At 43.7% G+C, this 14,597-nt stretch overlaps 1 protein-coding gene across 7 annotated transcripts in view; it reads left to right on the top strand.

Annotated features, from left to right (window-relative positions):
* Positions 1–14,089, top strand: part of SBF1 (SET binding factor 1) — a 260,258-nt gene extending 246,169 nt beyond the window's left edge. For all 7 annotated transcript variants that reach the window (XM_069765474.1, XM_069765471.1, XM_069765468.1 and 4 more), the window contains one exon: positions 12,613–14,089. In XM_069765474.1, the coding sequence (XP_069621575.1) occupies positions 12,613–12,711 (99 nt within the window). In that variant the 3' untranslated portion in view covers positions 12,712–14,089. The remainder of the gene's footprint in view (positions 1–12,612) is intronic.
* Positions 14,090–14,597: the final 508 nt, after the last annotated feature.

Genomic DNA, 14,597 nt, shown 5'->3' with positions numbered 1-14,597 from the left:
GGGGGTAAAGGGGTTAACCCCCGAAATGCTGCGATTGAACACAATCATTTCGGAAGCTGACAGGGCTGACAGCCCCTCTGCCTTTGGATCGGAGACCCCGCGGCGTGATGTGGGGTCCAGATCATTGCCATGGTGACCCGATGTTGTCATGACGACATCCAGGTCACAAGAGCTAGGAAACTTTCTGATCATGTGCAGTGCATGATCAGCAAGTCTCAGTGCAGAGTTTACAGTTTCTACAGCATGGGGATGCTGCTTCATCTCCATGCTATAGAAGTGATCAGGCTGAAAAAAAATGATAGTCCCATAGTGGTACAAAGTAGAAAAGTTAAAAAAAAGTAAAAAAAAAAAAAAAAAAAAAAAATTTATTTGTAAAAATATTTTTTTAAAAAGAAAATCAATATGTATTCTATCTTTAAATAAATATTTTAATGAAGAAAATATATAAATAAAAGTACACATATTTGGTATCGCTACGTCTGCAACGACCTGACCTATAAAACAGTACCACTAGTTAACCCCTTTAGTGAACACCATAAAAAAAATAAGAAGCAAGGCAAATAATGCATTATCATCATATCGCCGAACAAAAAGTGGAATAACACAAAATGGACGAATTAGAACTAATGTTGTTATAACATAATTATGACATGGTGGGGATATCTGAAACGTGGCTGGATGAGAGCCATGACTGGGCTGTTAACTTGCAGGGCTATAGCCTGTTCAGAAATGACCGTACAGATAAGCGAGGTGGTGGGGATGTCTATATGTAAAATCGTCCTTAAAACCCATCCTGCGTGATAATATAGGTGAATTTAATGAAAATGTAGAATCCCTGTAGGTGGAGATAAGGGGAGGGGGAAAAAATAATAAATTACAAACCCTTGTTATAAATCTCCAAAAATAATGGAAGTAATGGAGAATATCCTCGTAAAGCAAATAGATAAAGCTGCTACTCAAGGAGAAGTCATTATTATGGGGGACTTCAACTACCCTGAAATAGATTGGGGAACAGAAACCTGCAGTTCCAGCAAAGGTAATCGGTTTTTGACAACTATGAGAGACAATTACCTTTCACAACTGGTTCAGGACCCAACAAGAAGGGGGGCACTGCTAGACCAAATGTTAACCAACAGGCCAGACCGCATAGCAAATATAAGGGTTGGGGGTCACTTGGGAAATAGCGATCACAAAATAATAAAAGTTTTCTCCTTCGCCTCATTGGGGGACACAGACCATGGGTGTATGCTGCTGCTGCCAATAGGAGGCTGACACTAAGTGATACAAAGAAAGTGATCTCCTCCCCTGCAGTATACACCCTCCTGCTGGCTCTCAGCTAACCAGTTCTTGCTTAGTGTCTGTAGAAGGCACATGGGTCTGTTTCAGACCCCAACGTTTTTATTTTATTGTTTACTTTTCTGTACATTTTTATTTTTTAATTAACGGAGTGAAGGGGGCGACGGTTCCTTTCAAGGTTCCGATCTCCCCCGAACCATCAACAGGCGAGCACGGCGAGTATACCTCCCCGTACCCTTTCCTGTGACGTGGGAAGCCATGCCTGAGCTCACTTCAGGGGCGACTGTTCCTTTCATGGTCCCGATCTCCCCACACTAGCAGCAGGCGACCACATGGAGTGTCGCCTCCATGCATCCTCTCCTGGAGCCAGGCCTAATGCCGGACAACTGGCCCTGTCCACCCGGACTGAACTCCATGGCTGTACAGAGGCCCCTCTCTATGGCGTCCGAGCAGCCCCCACTGTCCCACCACTGTGAAAGCGGATGGCACAAGGATGCGGACGGTTCCTCTCCACCTCCCTAACAAACGGATGATGGATTGAGCCTTATCCCTGCACCGTCCACGCTGCACAGAACAGCGCTGAAACCCACATCCGCGGTGGCTCCATGCCGGGACGCGCATCGATGGTGAGTGGATCCATCTTCAGTGGGATATTCACATGCTGACAGGCAGCCTCAGCCACTTCCCTGTGGCCCACCTCTCTGAGGTAACGCTCTGGATGGCTGCAAAAATTTAGCCCCCGGCTTCGGCCGATTTGTAGGCCGCATCCTGGAAGTCTTGCCTGGAACGACCTACTGGTGACTTCCACCGGCTACAGAAATTTAGGCCCCGGCTTAGGCCTATTCAACATCGTGTCTGTGGCTCCGCCCCCCAAATTGGCACTTCTCGCTCTCTGCGAGATTTTATCAACTCTGCAGCTCCCGGTGGCCATCTTGGTCCACCCGGCCAGCTCACACTGGGGTGACAGTATTTTTGCATTAAAGGGGCACATCGACTCTACATCAGTACCCGGGTAAGGAAGTACCTGGTCTTAAAGGCACATGACCAGTATTTCCAGTCTTAAAGGCATATGACCAGGATTCCCAGTCTTAAAGGCGCATGACCAGTATTCTCTGGTCTTAAAGGTGCATGACCAGTATTCTCTGGTCTTAAAGGCACATGACCAGTATTCCCTGGTCTTAAAGGCATATGACCAGGATTCCCAGTCTTAAAGGCGCATGACCAGTATTCTCTGGTCTTAAAGGTGCTTGACCAGTATTCTCTGGTCTTAAAGGTGCATGACCAGTTTTCTCTGGTCTTAAAGGTGCATGACCAGTTTTCTCTGGTCTTAAAGGTGCTTGACCAGTATTCTCTGGTCTTAAAGGTGCATGACCAGTATTCTCTGGTCTTAAAGGTGCATGACCAGTATTCTCTGGTCTTAAAGGCGCATGACCAGTATTCCCTGGTCTTAAAGGCGCATGACCAGTATTCCCTGGTCTTAAAGGCGCATGACCAGTATTCCCTGGTCTTAAAGGCGCATGACCAGTATTCCCTGGTCTTAAAGGCGCATGACCAGTATTCCCTGGTCTTAAAGGCGCATGACCAGTATTCCCTGGTCTTAAAGGCGTATGACCAGTATTCCCTGGTCTTAAAGGCGCTTGATCAGTCCGAGGAGCCCTCCGCCGCCGACCCCAGCTTTATCCTCTAGTTCCCCTCAGTGGAATTCTTCACTGACCAATCCATGGTTCTCGGACCAAGAGATTGAATCCCTCTGTGTACCCTCTGTGTTTGGAGTGCTCGCAGGACCAATATACATGGTCCCTATCCTACATGGGAGAAGCAAGTATTCTAGAAACGTGCAGGCATCTAGAAACGGAAGTTTTTCATTTTCTGCTCCCTCACCAATGATTTGATGACAACAAGGCTCTGAATATGGATTGGATATTGCCTGAGCTTGCCAGAGCTTCAGAGAATAAACTCCCTCGAGAGCATTTGCCATTCAATTTGGATAAGCGATTCACTGGACAGAAGCCTCTTCGTGGGATGCCATGCCTGGCCTGTTTTTTAAGGGCGACGGGTCCTTTAAAGGGCACCGATCTCCCCACACCATCAACAGACGAGCACACGGAGTGTCGTCTCCATGTTTCCTTTTCTGCATCCAGGCCTAACGCCAGACAACCTGTCCTGTCCACCTGGAGACCTGAACTCTGTGGACATATAGAGGCACCCTTTTTGGCGTACGAGCTCCCCCCTCTGCATCACCACTATTTAGTGGATGATGCAAGAGGGCGGACAATTCCTCTCCACTTCCCTGTTAAGAGGTTGATGGATCGAGGGTTCCTAATTTTTATCTCTGCACCGTGAAAAGAGGAGATGGCAAGAGACTATGACCTGCTGGATGCAGCCGCACATTCTGCCATGGGGCAGTTTAACCGGGTAGAATCTCCTGTGGTATACCTACCAGTATCCCTACCTGATGGGTCATCAATTAAAAATACCACGGACTGTCAGATAGCAAATCTGGTTCGTTCCGTCTTGCGGCTTCGGGTCCAGCGCTCTATCCTCCCTAGCGGCCGCATGGATTGCTAGAGCAATGGTCTCCTGGCTGGAGACCTTAACTACCCTGATTCACACCAGCAACAACTGGCCAATCAAATCTTTTGAGCGGGAGACTGACAAAGGATTGTATAAGGATTGTCCAGCACAGTCTAGATCTAAGGGATCTTGGTTCCAAACAGGGGAACGAAAAGTAAGATCGACCCTGGACCTCAAACTTCTAACAACCTTTGACATGGTCCTCCTTCTTTGGATGGAGTCCCTCCGCTCAGCCATTACTTCAACAGAAAAAGGTACAGTTTCCGGCATCCATCGACATTCGGGTTGCTTGCCCTCTGCAAAAATTCCTTCGCCTTTCCATTCGTCAACAGCATTTTCAAGTCACAACCTTGTCCTTCGGCCTTGCTTCCGCACCCAGAGTGTTCGCTCGGGTCATGGCGGATGTCATGTTTCTCTTGCACTCTAGAGGCGTGCTCGTCCTGCCCTGTTTGGTCTGTCTAGCCGCCCTTCCAGGATTACGCTGAGTCGTCTATATCTCTTGCGATACCTTCTCTCCTGGGCTGGCAGCTACACTTAGACAAGTTCTCCTCATTTCCAGCCCAGCAGATATCCTTTTTGAGGATGATCCTGCACACTTCTAGAAGGATGGTAATTCTTCCTCGAGACAAGGTCATGGCCCTTCAACAGGGAGCTCGCGCAAGGAGAGTTCTGAGGACTTGATTACTCACCCCCTCATTTCATTCGATTTGCTAAGAGAGTTCTGAGCAAAAATGGTGACGACAATGGAAGCTGTTTCCTTCGCTCCGCTCGTTTTCAGCAAGTCAAACAGACTTTCAGACAATAGTCTCTGAGCTCCTTCTTCATCCAGGGCCTTTCTCCCGGTTCAATGGTTATTAGTAACTTCCAATGTCGGTCTTCTTCTCCCCATCATTGTTCTGGAGATCCGAACGGTAGTCTTACAGCAGGTCCACTGCCTTCTGGCGGGTCTCCCTATCCGAACTCAATTGGATAATGCCACGGCGGTGCCTTACGTCAGTCATCTAGCAGGTACCCACGGTCAGGTGCCATGACCGAGGTACCTCACTTTCTCTGATGGGCCGAAGTCTATTATTCGGTGATCTCGGCAGTATATATCCCAGAAGTAGAACTCTGAACGGCAAACAAATTCAGCCGTCAGGGTTCCGCCTCAAGTCAGTGGGAACTTCACCCCGAAGTCTTCCATCAGATCGGTCCTTACTGGAGCTCTCCAGTTGTAGGTGGGATGACATCCAGACTGAAGGCCAATGTACTCGAGTTCGTGGTTCGGCCTCGAGATCCAAGAGCCATCGCTCTCCATGCTCTGGTTCTGCCGTGGTACCAGTTTCCATATCTCTCCTTCCACTGCTTCCGAAAGCCTTTCGGAAGCAGAAAGGGGCCCCAGTGATCCTCAGAGATCCGCACTGACCACGTCCGTTTTTTTGTTTGCGGAGCTAGTATCTTCTCGCCTTATCGCAGCACAACCGCAAGTAGGGACTTTTTCACAGGGAGTTTTCACACGTAGTTCTTCCCTATCGCATACCGTTAGATCATTGGGACCTTATTATTCCTAGGAGCCTTACAGTAGGCTCCTTTTTCATCAGGGCAGACTTTCCCTGATAGTAAAGTCGTCCCGTTCTCCTCTGCGATATTCTCACTCTGACGAGTCTTCGGAGCTAGCTTCTCTGCTCTTTCAGACTTTTTTCCCTTATTTCCTTCGAGGCAAGGTTGTCCTCAGGCCATCTCCATCCCTTGTTACCAAGGTGGTACTGTATTACCACTGTTATGAGGGCATAGTTCTTCCCTCATCTCTTTTGGCTCCAGTCCACAAAATGGAATAAGATCCCCCATATTCTGGACGAAGTGAGTGCTCTGAGTAGGTACGTCTTGAGGACGGTGTCCTTCTGAAGGTTGGACGTTTTATTTGGGCTTCCTGACGGTAGAGGAAGGCTTCCTGACATTTTCAGGAAGGGTTTAGCCGTTTCATCGACCATGATAACATATGAAACCAGAACACATGAGCTGCGCGCACAGTGAGCAAGCCCATAGAGACATGTTCACACCACCAAGAGACTTGAAAACACAAAAAAAGCACAGTAAAACCAAAAACACACTGTTGCAAAAAAATCAGTGGACAGCAAGTACTAGTAAATAAAATTTTAATAATAAAAAACGTAATTCTATCTAGTATCAGTTAGCTACAAGGTTTTTTGGTATATTTTTCCCGGATGGGATACACCCTCGAGTACTGCAGGAATTAAGTACAGTCATTGATAGACCATTATTTTTAATCTTTAAAGACTCCATAATAACAGGGTCTGTACCACAGGACTGGCGTATAGCAAATGTGGTGCCAATATTCAAAAAGGGGACAAAAACTGAACTCGGAAATTATAGGCCTGTAAGCTTAACCTCTACTGTGGGTAAAATCCTTGAGGGCATTCTAAGGGATGCTATACTGGAGTATCTGAAGAGGAATAACCTCATGACCCAGTATCAGCACGGGTTTACTAGGGACCGTTCATGTCAGACTAATCTGATCAGCTTCTATGAAGAGGTAAGTTCCGGACTGGACCAATGGAACCCAGTGGATGTAGTGTATATGGACTTTTCAAAAGCTTTTGATACAGTGCCACACAAAAGGTTGATACATAAAATGAGAATAATGGGGATAGGGGAAAATATGTGCAAGTGGGTTGAGAGCTGGCTTAGGGATAGGAAACAAAGGGTGGTTATTAATGGAGCACACTCGGACTGGGTAGCGGTTAGCAGTGGGGTACCACAGGGGTCAGTATTGGGCCCTCTTCTTTTTAACATATTTATTAATGACCTTGTAGGGGGCATTCAGAGTAGAATTTCAATATTTGCAGATGACACTAAACTCTGCAGGGTAATCAATACAGAGGAGGACAATTTTATATTACAGGATGATTTATGTAAACTAGAAGCTTGGGCTGATAAATGGCAAATCAGCTTTAATGGGGATAAATGTAACCTCATGCACTTGGGTAGAAGTAATAAGATGTATAACTATGTGCTTAATTCTAAAACTCTGGGCAAAATCGGCAATGAAAAAGACCTGGGTGTATGGGTGGATGACAAACTCATATTCAGTGGCCAGTGTTGGGCAGCTGCTACGAAGGCAAATAAAATATTGGGATGCATTAAAAGAGGCATAGATGCTCATGAAGAGAACATAATTTTACCTCTATACAAGTCACTAGTTCGACCACACTTAGAATACTGTGCACAGTTCTGGTCTCCGGTGTATAAGAAAGACATAGCTGAACTGGAGCGGGTGCAGAGAAGAGCGACCAAGGTTATTAGAGGACTGGAGGGTCTGCAATACCAAGATAGGTTATTACACTTGGGGCTATTTATTTTGGAAAAACGAAGACTAAGGGGTGATCTTATTTTAATGTATAAATATATGAGGGGACAGTACAAAGACCTTTCTGATTATCTTTTTAATCATAGACCTGAAACAGGGACAAGGGGGCATCCTCTACGTTTGGAGGAAAAAAGGTTTAAGCATAATAACAGACGCAAATTCTTTACTGCAAGAGCAGTGAGACTATGGAACTCTCTGCCGTATGATTTTGTAATAAGTGATTCATTACTTAAATTTAAGAGGGGACTGGATACATTTCTGGAAAAGTATAATGTTACAGGGTATATACACTAGATTCCTTGATAGGGCGTTGATCTAGGGAACTAGTCTGATTGCCGCATGTGGAGTTGGGAAGGAATTTTTTTCCCCAAGGTGGAGCTTACTCTCTGCCACATGGGTTTTTTTTGCCTTCCTCTGGATCAACATGTTAGGGCATGTTAGGTTAGGCTATGGGTTGAACTATATGGACTTAGTCTTCCTTCCACCTTAATAACTATGTAACTATGTAACACGCGATCAAAAAGACTGATATAAATAAACATGGTACCACTGAAAACGTAATCTTTGTTGTGCAAAAAACAAGCCGCCATACAGCTCCATCACCGGAAAAATAAGTTGCAGCTCTCAGAATGAAGCGATGCAAAAATAATTTTTTCGATAAAATTGTTTTTTTTTTGTATAAAAGCGCCAAAACATAAAAAAATACATCATTTATATTGCTGTAATCGTACTGACCCGAAAAATAACTGCCTTATCAATTTTACCACACACTGATTGGCATAACCCAACCACCTCCCCAAAGAAATTCCTGAATTGATGGTTTTGTTAATTCTGCCTGAATAGAAAGTGATCAAAAACTGTCATGTGCCTGAAAATGGTACCAATAAAAATGTCAACTCGTCCCGTAAAAAAACAAGACCTCACACGATTCTGTGGGCAAAAAGATGGAAAAACAGGGATTTTTGTGTGCTCACTGTAAAATGCTTTTCAGTGCAAAAGCAGTAGGAGATCATAAACATCATATCAGAGTACAACACATCTGACTAAAGAAAACAACCACAAGCGAAAAAGCTAACAGGGTGGGTGCTGTGTCCCCCAATGAGCAGCTCAGAGAAATGGATTTTACAATGGGTACACAAAAATCCCGGTTTCTCCTTCGCCTGATTGGGGGACACAGACCATGGGATGTTCCAAAGCAGTCCTTCAGTGTGGAACAACATTACAGATCGAACCCCATGTACCAACCGACTAAGGATGCGGTACCACCGCTTGCAGAATACGTCTGCCTATGGCCCGCATGTGCAGAAGTCTGAATCAGAATATTGTAGTGCTTTGAGAATGTGTGCAGGCTGGACCAGGTCGCAGCCTTGCAGACCTGGTGTGTAACACCTGATGCCAAATGGCGCCCACCGACCAAGTAGACTGTGCCTTAATCCCCGCAGGTAGAGGCTTGCCTCCAATGTGGTAAGACTCTTGAATAGCCGAGCAAATGCATTTGGTTATTGTGGCCCTGAAGCGGCTAAACCCTTCCTGAGACCCTCAAAAAGCACGAATAGAGTACCGACTTACGGAAGGGCGCCGACCTCAAAGCGCACCTTTTAAGAGTCCTCACTACCTCCAGGGTGTGAAGAGCTCTTTCCACCCAATGTAGTGGTGCTGGACAATAAGAAGGAAGGACAATGTCCTCGTTAAGGTGCAAAGATGAGACTACCTTGGGCATAAAGGACAAAGACTGTCTTTTCCCTGTGGAAAATCAGAAAGGAGCTCGACAGGACAAGTTGGCTAGCTCCGAGACTTGCCTGATACACGTCCTTGCGACAATAAAGGCGACTTTCCAAGACAGAACGGTCAGCGAGACATACTGCAACGGTTCGAAAGACTTCTCATGAAGAGCACCTAGAACCATGGTCTGTGTCCCCCAATGAGGCGAAGGAGAAATTATAGCTCTCAAAATATGGTGATGCAAAAACTATTTTTTGCAATAAAAAGCGTCTGTGTGTGTGAGAGAAGCCAAACATAAAAACCCGCTATAAGGGCTGTTTCACACTTCCTGATATTTCCGGTACCGGACTTGTCAGTGTCCGTGTGTGTAATACTTGTGGCACACATGTGGCATCAGTACCACATGGACGGGCGCCAGGAAAGAAGCTTTACAGTAAGCACTGTTCCCCAGCATTGGGTGCTGAACACTGCTCTCATCATTCTCCCCTGCTCTGCCAGCAATCAGCGTGAGCAGGGGAGAATGATGAGTTATATTTAAGTAATAAAATAGATAGCAGGCGGTGGCTGATGGAACTATTACTCCCATCAGCCTATCTCTGCTGCCGCTAATAACAATGACAGCAGGGGCAACTGAAGGGGGTGTTCATCAGCCGCCACTACTTTATAAATAAATAAATGAAAAAAAAAAACAGCATGGGTTCCCCTGTCTTTTCTCCAACCAGCCAAGCAAAACTCACAGCTGGGGGCTGCAACCCTCAGCTGTTAGCTTCAGCAAGGTTGGTTATCAAGAATAGAGGGGTCCCACACTTTTTTTTTTTTTAAATGAAACAAATAATTTTAAAAAGTGTGAGGCCTCCTTCATTTTTGACAACCAGCCTTGCTAAAGCTCACAGCTGGGGACTGGTATTCTCAGACTGGTAAGGTGTCATTGATATTGACCCCCCCCCCCCCCCCCCCCGCCGTTTAAAAATAGGAGCCTGCAGCTGACCAGAAAAGTCACGTCTATTAGATGCGCCAATTCTGGTGCTTTGCCAGGCTCTTCCCACTTGCCCTGTAGCAGTGGCAAGTGAGGTTCATATTTGTGGAGTTAATGTCACCTTTGTATTGACTGGTGACATCAAGCCCATGGCTTAGTAATGGAGAGACGTCTATAAGACACCTATCCATTACTAATCCTATAGTTATATGGGAAATAGACACAGCCAGAATAAAGTATTTTATTAGAAATAAAACAAAACACACTTTTCAATTTTTACTTAAAAATAACAAAGTTATATCGCCTATCACACCGAAGCCCTCGTTCTCCTGTAATAAAAGGAAAATTAAAAAACATCATTATCACTCACCTGTCAGTCGCTCTGTCCCAATACACAATCCATGTCTGGGGGATAATTTTCAACCTGGACAGTGCCAAGATGCGACCGTCCAGGCTTAGAACCACTGGTAATGAGCTGCTGTGAGCGCAGCGTCAGTGACCTGCGGTGACGTCATAAAGGTTACCTCCAGTCACTTAGGCTACGTACCCAGCGGGGCTGATCTGCGGTGAGAGCCGGTGTGGAAACACACGGACATGTGCACAGACCCATTCACTTGAATGGGACTGCGGGTGTACGTGTCTTCGGTACGTGTGTAAACTCTCACCACACGTACCGGAGACGCAGATGTGTGAAAGAGGCCTAAATCTGAAGAATAAAGTCACCTAATCACTTATACCGCACGAGGAACGACGTAAAAAATAAATAAAACCAATTCTTCACAGGTAGTTTTATTTTTTTTATTCTGCTTCCCAAAGATCGCAGTAAGGCTCGGTGCACATGTATGGGGTCTGGGGGGGTCTAGTTTCCAAAATGGGGTCACTTGTGGGGGGTTTCCACTGTTTAGGCACATCAAGGGCTCTCCAAATGTGACATGGCATCCGATCTCAATTCCAGCCAATTTTGTGTTGAAAAAGTCAAACGGTGCTCCTTCCCTTCCGAGCTCTGCCATGCGCCCAAACAGTGGTTTACCCCCACATATGGGGTATCAGCATACTCAAGACAAATTGCACAACAATTTGTCTATAGAAATTGAAAGAAATGCCTATAATTGGATCCTACAAGTTGAGCCATATTACATTTCATAGAGAAGCACCAAGAGAAAATAATTTATACACAGGCTAGGAGAAGTTTAAAAATATATATTTTATATTTAACAATTCATTAAACCAAGCCATCAATTGACATACATATGAACAGTAAAAAAACACAGATGAGGTAAGTTGGTGGAAAAATCCGGACATAATGCATACACAAGTAAAATACTTACATATCATTTAATAGAAATAACAGCAAACAAAGGGTACCTACAGAGTTTAGGGCAAGAGCAACAAGAGCAGTAAATTAGAGCACAAATATGTGCTTCTATATAAAATATATTCATTAAAAAAGCAACTTATGGCACAATAGGTAAATCTGTATGCTTAAAGGGCTCAATAATTAGTATATTTCCACCCCAAGGTAAATGAATGAGAAGTCCGGTCAGGGTGATCCAGTTTACCACTCATATTATACCACTAAGAATATGAATAGCTGTAAGTACAGCATAATTTGAAGCATATCTAAATATATGAATGTACCTACATCAAATCACAAACATAAAGCTGTTAAGTCATTACTTCCTAAGTTTTGATGTCCAGGAGTTCGCCACACCAGACTCGCGTTTTCCATTGAAATGATTCATCCAGGAGTGATGGGTTCTCTTCCAGCGTCTTATAGCAAAAAGTAATGTTAATCCTTGTGAAAACCTGTTCAGGTTGAATATGCTGCTGCATGGATTAGTTTACGTCGTTGTCATGTAAACTAAGGAGGGGGAAAAAATACATCCCATTATCTAAATTTAAGCAAATCACATCCATGTCATGCCACAGTTTATGCTGTCGCTGTGACAAAAATCACCTGGCCGGAAGAGTCCCAAGTATTGGGGTATAATCGGGCCACGCTCATGTAACGCCGCGCTATAGACATTTACTGACGTGGATGAAGATTTTTCCTGTTTATATGTATGTTTGTTATTTTATGGCTCTGTTTTATGATTTTTTTTTAAATAAAAGCTGTGCCTATAGATATAGTTTAAAGTGAACGTGTCCACAGGATTGTGGTCAGTAAACTACAGACACTGTCAGGTTGGTACTGTTATACTGATTAAAATGTTACATTGGTTGATGAAATCCATCTTGTTTAATTTGTTTTTGTAGTTTTCAGTTAATGAGATTCTACTGCAGCGTCTTTATTTTGCTGAATGTGTAAAAACAAACAAACCCACAATAATATGCATTATGTAAAATAGGGGGTAGGTCACTGAAGGATCAGTGACCTGTCATAAGCCATAAGGATGAATATCTAAGCAAATAACCACATAAAGCCCCTCCACAGGCCGCCCCAGAGCGTGAGATTCTCATTATTTGAAAACTACAAATAAAGATTAAACAACCACAAGACTGAGCTCATCAACCAAGGTATCATTTTAATCAGTATAACGGTGCCAACCTGACAGTGTCTGTAGGTTACCGAGCACAATCCTGCTGACAGGTTCCCTTTAAATGGACTTTAACTTTAGTTTTCCAAATTCTGACACATTGTATTTTTCTTTTTACTATATGTACCTTTTCTTTTCAGTTGAAGACAACGCGGCGGGTGTATAATTTCTGTGCCCAAGACCCTTCTCAGGCTCAGCAGTGGATTGACCGAATCCAGAGCTGCTTGTCTGATGCCTGAAGCTTCAGGGATAGCATCCAAAAACTACGGGACATCAATGAAAAATTGTAACATCGGAGTACCACATGGTAGCCACCAGTGAAATCTTGCAAACCCACAAGCTGTTACTTTCCAGATTTTTCTGGAAGCTAAAGCACCTTAGCTTTTTTTTTTCGTTCTTATTTGTTGCACATTACCATCAATTTAAGCAATTCTCCCCTGTGAATCCTACTTCATGTTGTCCACTGGGAATCAATATGGAACAGAACTAGTTGTGGACATTTAGAAGTTTCAACCCATAAAAAAAACTCTGTTGAAAGTGTACAAGATGATTGCCAATTTTCAGACAAGCTTTGGACTCGGCATTGTGAGTTACGTGAGGTTAGCAGTTTGGTTCTTGAGCAGAAAAGGTAATCTACCTGGCTCCACATCCTGCGTAAAGCAATGCTAACCTGATCTGATATTCCGGAAAGGATTTGCGCCTTTTGTGTACAATTTTAAATGGTTACTTGTGAGTTATTTGGTTGAATTGTTGTTTTTTGTTTTAATTATTTTATAAAGGCGAGGAGCTTGTCAGTGGGACCTGTGAGTCCTAGTGCCATGTGAATTAGGAGAGTTACGAGGCCCAGCAGTGTAGAGAGCGGAGATGATGAAAATCCAAGATGAAACTTTACGTTATTCACATCTGTAATTCACATGTCCTGGTTTTCCATAAAGTGCAGCCATTTTCTTACACTCTTCAGCTGTAAATTGGCTGTACTGCAGAAGTTGACTTTTGCACGAAGGGGTTTGTCCAGGCCACGTGCTCTTCCTGTAGGTGATGCATCTGTAATTTAGGAGAACAGGTAAAAACCACTAAGGATTCTACTACTACTTCAGTGTCATAGGACTTGTTTAACACTCCAGTGTATATACTGTAATGAAAAGGGAGAAGACCCTTGTATAAAACATTGTTTTTTATTAATTTAAAGATAGTGTCAGAAACATATGGAAATGAGCCACAAGGAATTCTGGATCATCTATTACCCACACGACCTGTGAAATAAGGAAACTATGAAGACTTTGAATGACAGGACAGCATCTTGTGCTCATTGTCTTTTACATTTGGAGTAACAGGATAATTTGCTAAAATAGCTAACGGTATTTTAACTCTCTGGTTATTGTACTTCACTTAATTATGACTGTATATTATTGTATATAGATGAATCTCCAAAACAGCATGAGACTTTGAGAGATGTGATGGAAAAGAAAGGGGAAAGTGATCTTGCCATTAACCCTTCCACTGCAGGACAGAACTTGGTAAAATTTTGTCTGGAATGTATTTAATGTTTTACAGTACAGCAGATATAAGGTTCATCCATTAGATGAGACTTAATACATATTAAAAATGTCACCTACACGTTTTGTGTATTCTTCACCACATTCTCAGGAGTGTAAGTTCCAGCAATGTGAAGATACGTGGAACTTCGCCCTTATACGCACATTGTGGTTATTTGCTGTATATTTCTGCACATATCCATGATGAGCTCTGCATTTGGAATATCTTGATTATGGAGTTACATAGAAGAAAAGAATAAAAACACTGACAAGACATGGAGCTTCTGTCTATGGACCCAATAAACGGTATAGTTATCCAGAGCCAGCATTTTATTTTACCCGATTGCATTTATCAGCGCATGATTGTTTGTATCAGACCTGATGATTCACTGTAATTGCCATTATAGCATTGTTCTTCTCGGGAGCCACATAAGTAATATTGATTTAATTATTTGGGATTCTAAACATTGAAGACGTTTGTGTACTCTTAAAGGCGTTGTCCAAACCCTTATCCAATCTCTATATTATTCCCAATGTAAAATAATAACCACTATATTCAATGCTGGTGCTGCGGCTCGCGTGACATTTTC

Source organism: Ranitomeya imitator, chromosome 4 (assembly GCF_032444005.1).
Source record: "Ranitomeya imitator isolate aRanImi1 chromosome 4, aRanImi1.pri, whole genome shotgun sequence".
Lineage (NCBI taxonomy): Eukaryota > Metazoa > Chordata > Amphibia > Anura > Dendrobatidae > Ranitomeya > Ranitomeya imitator.
Note: the sequence above shows the minus strand (reverse complement) of the source record. Positions and strands in the feature narration are given on the sequence as shown.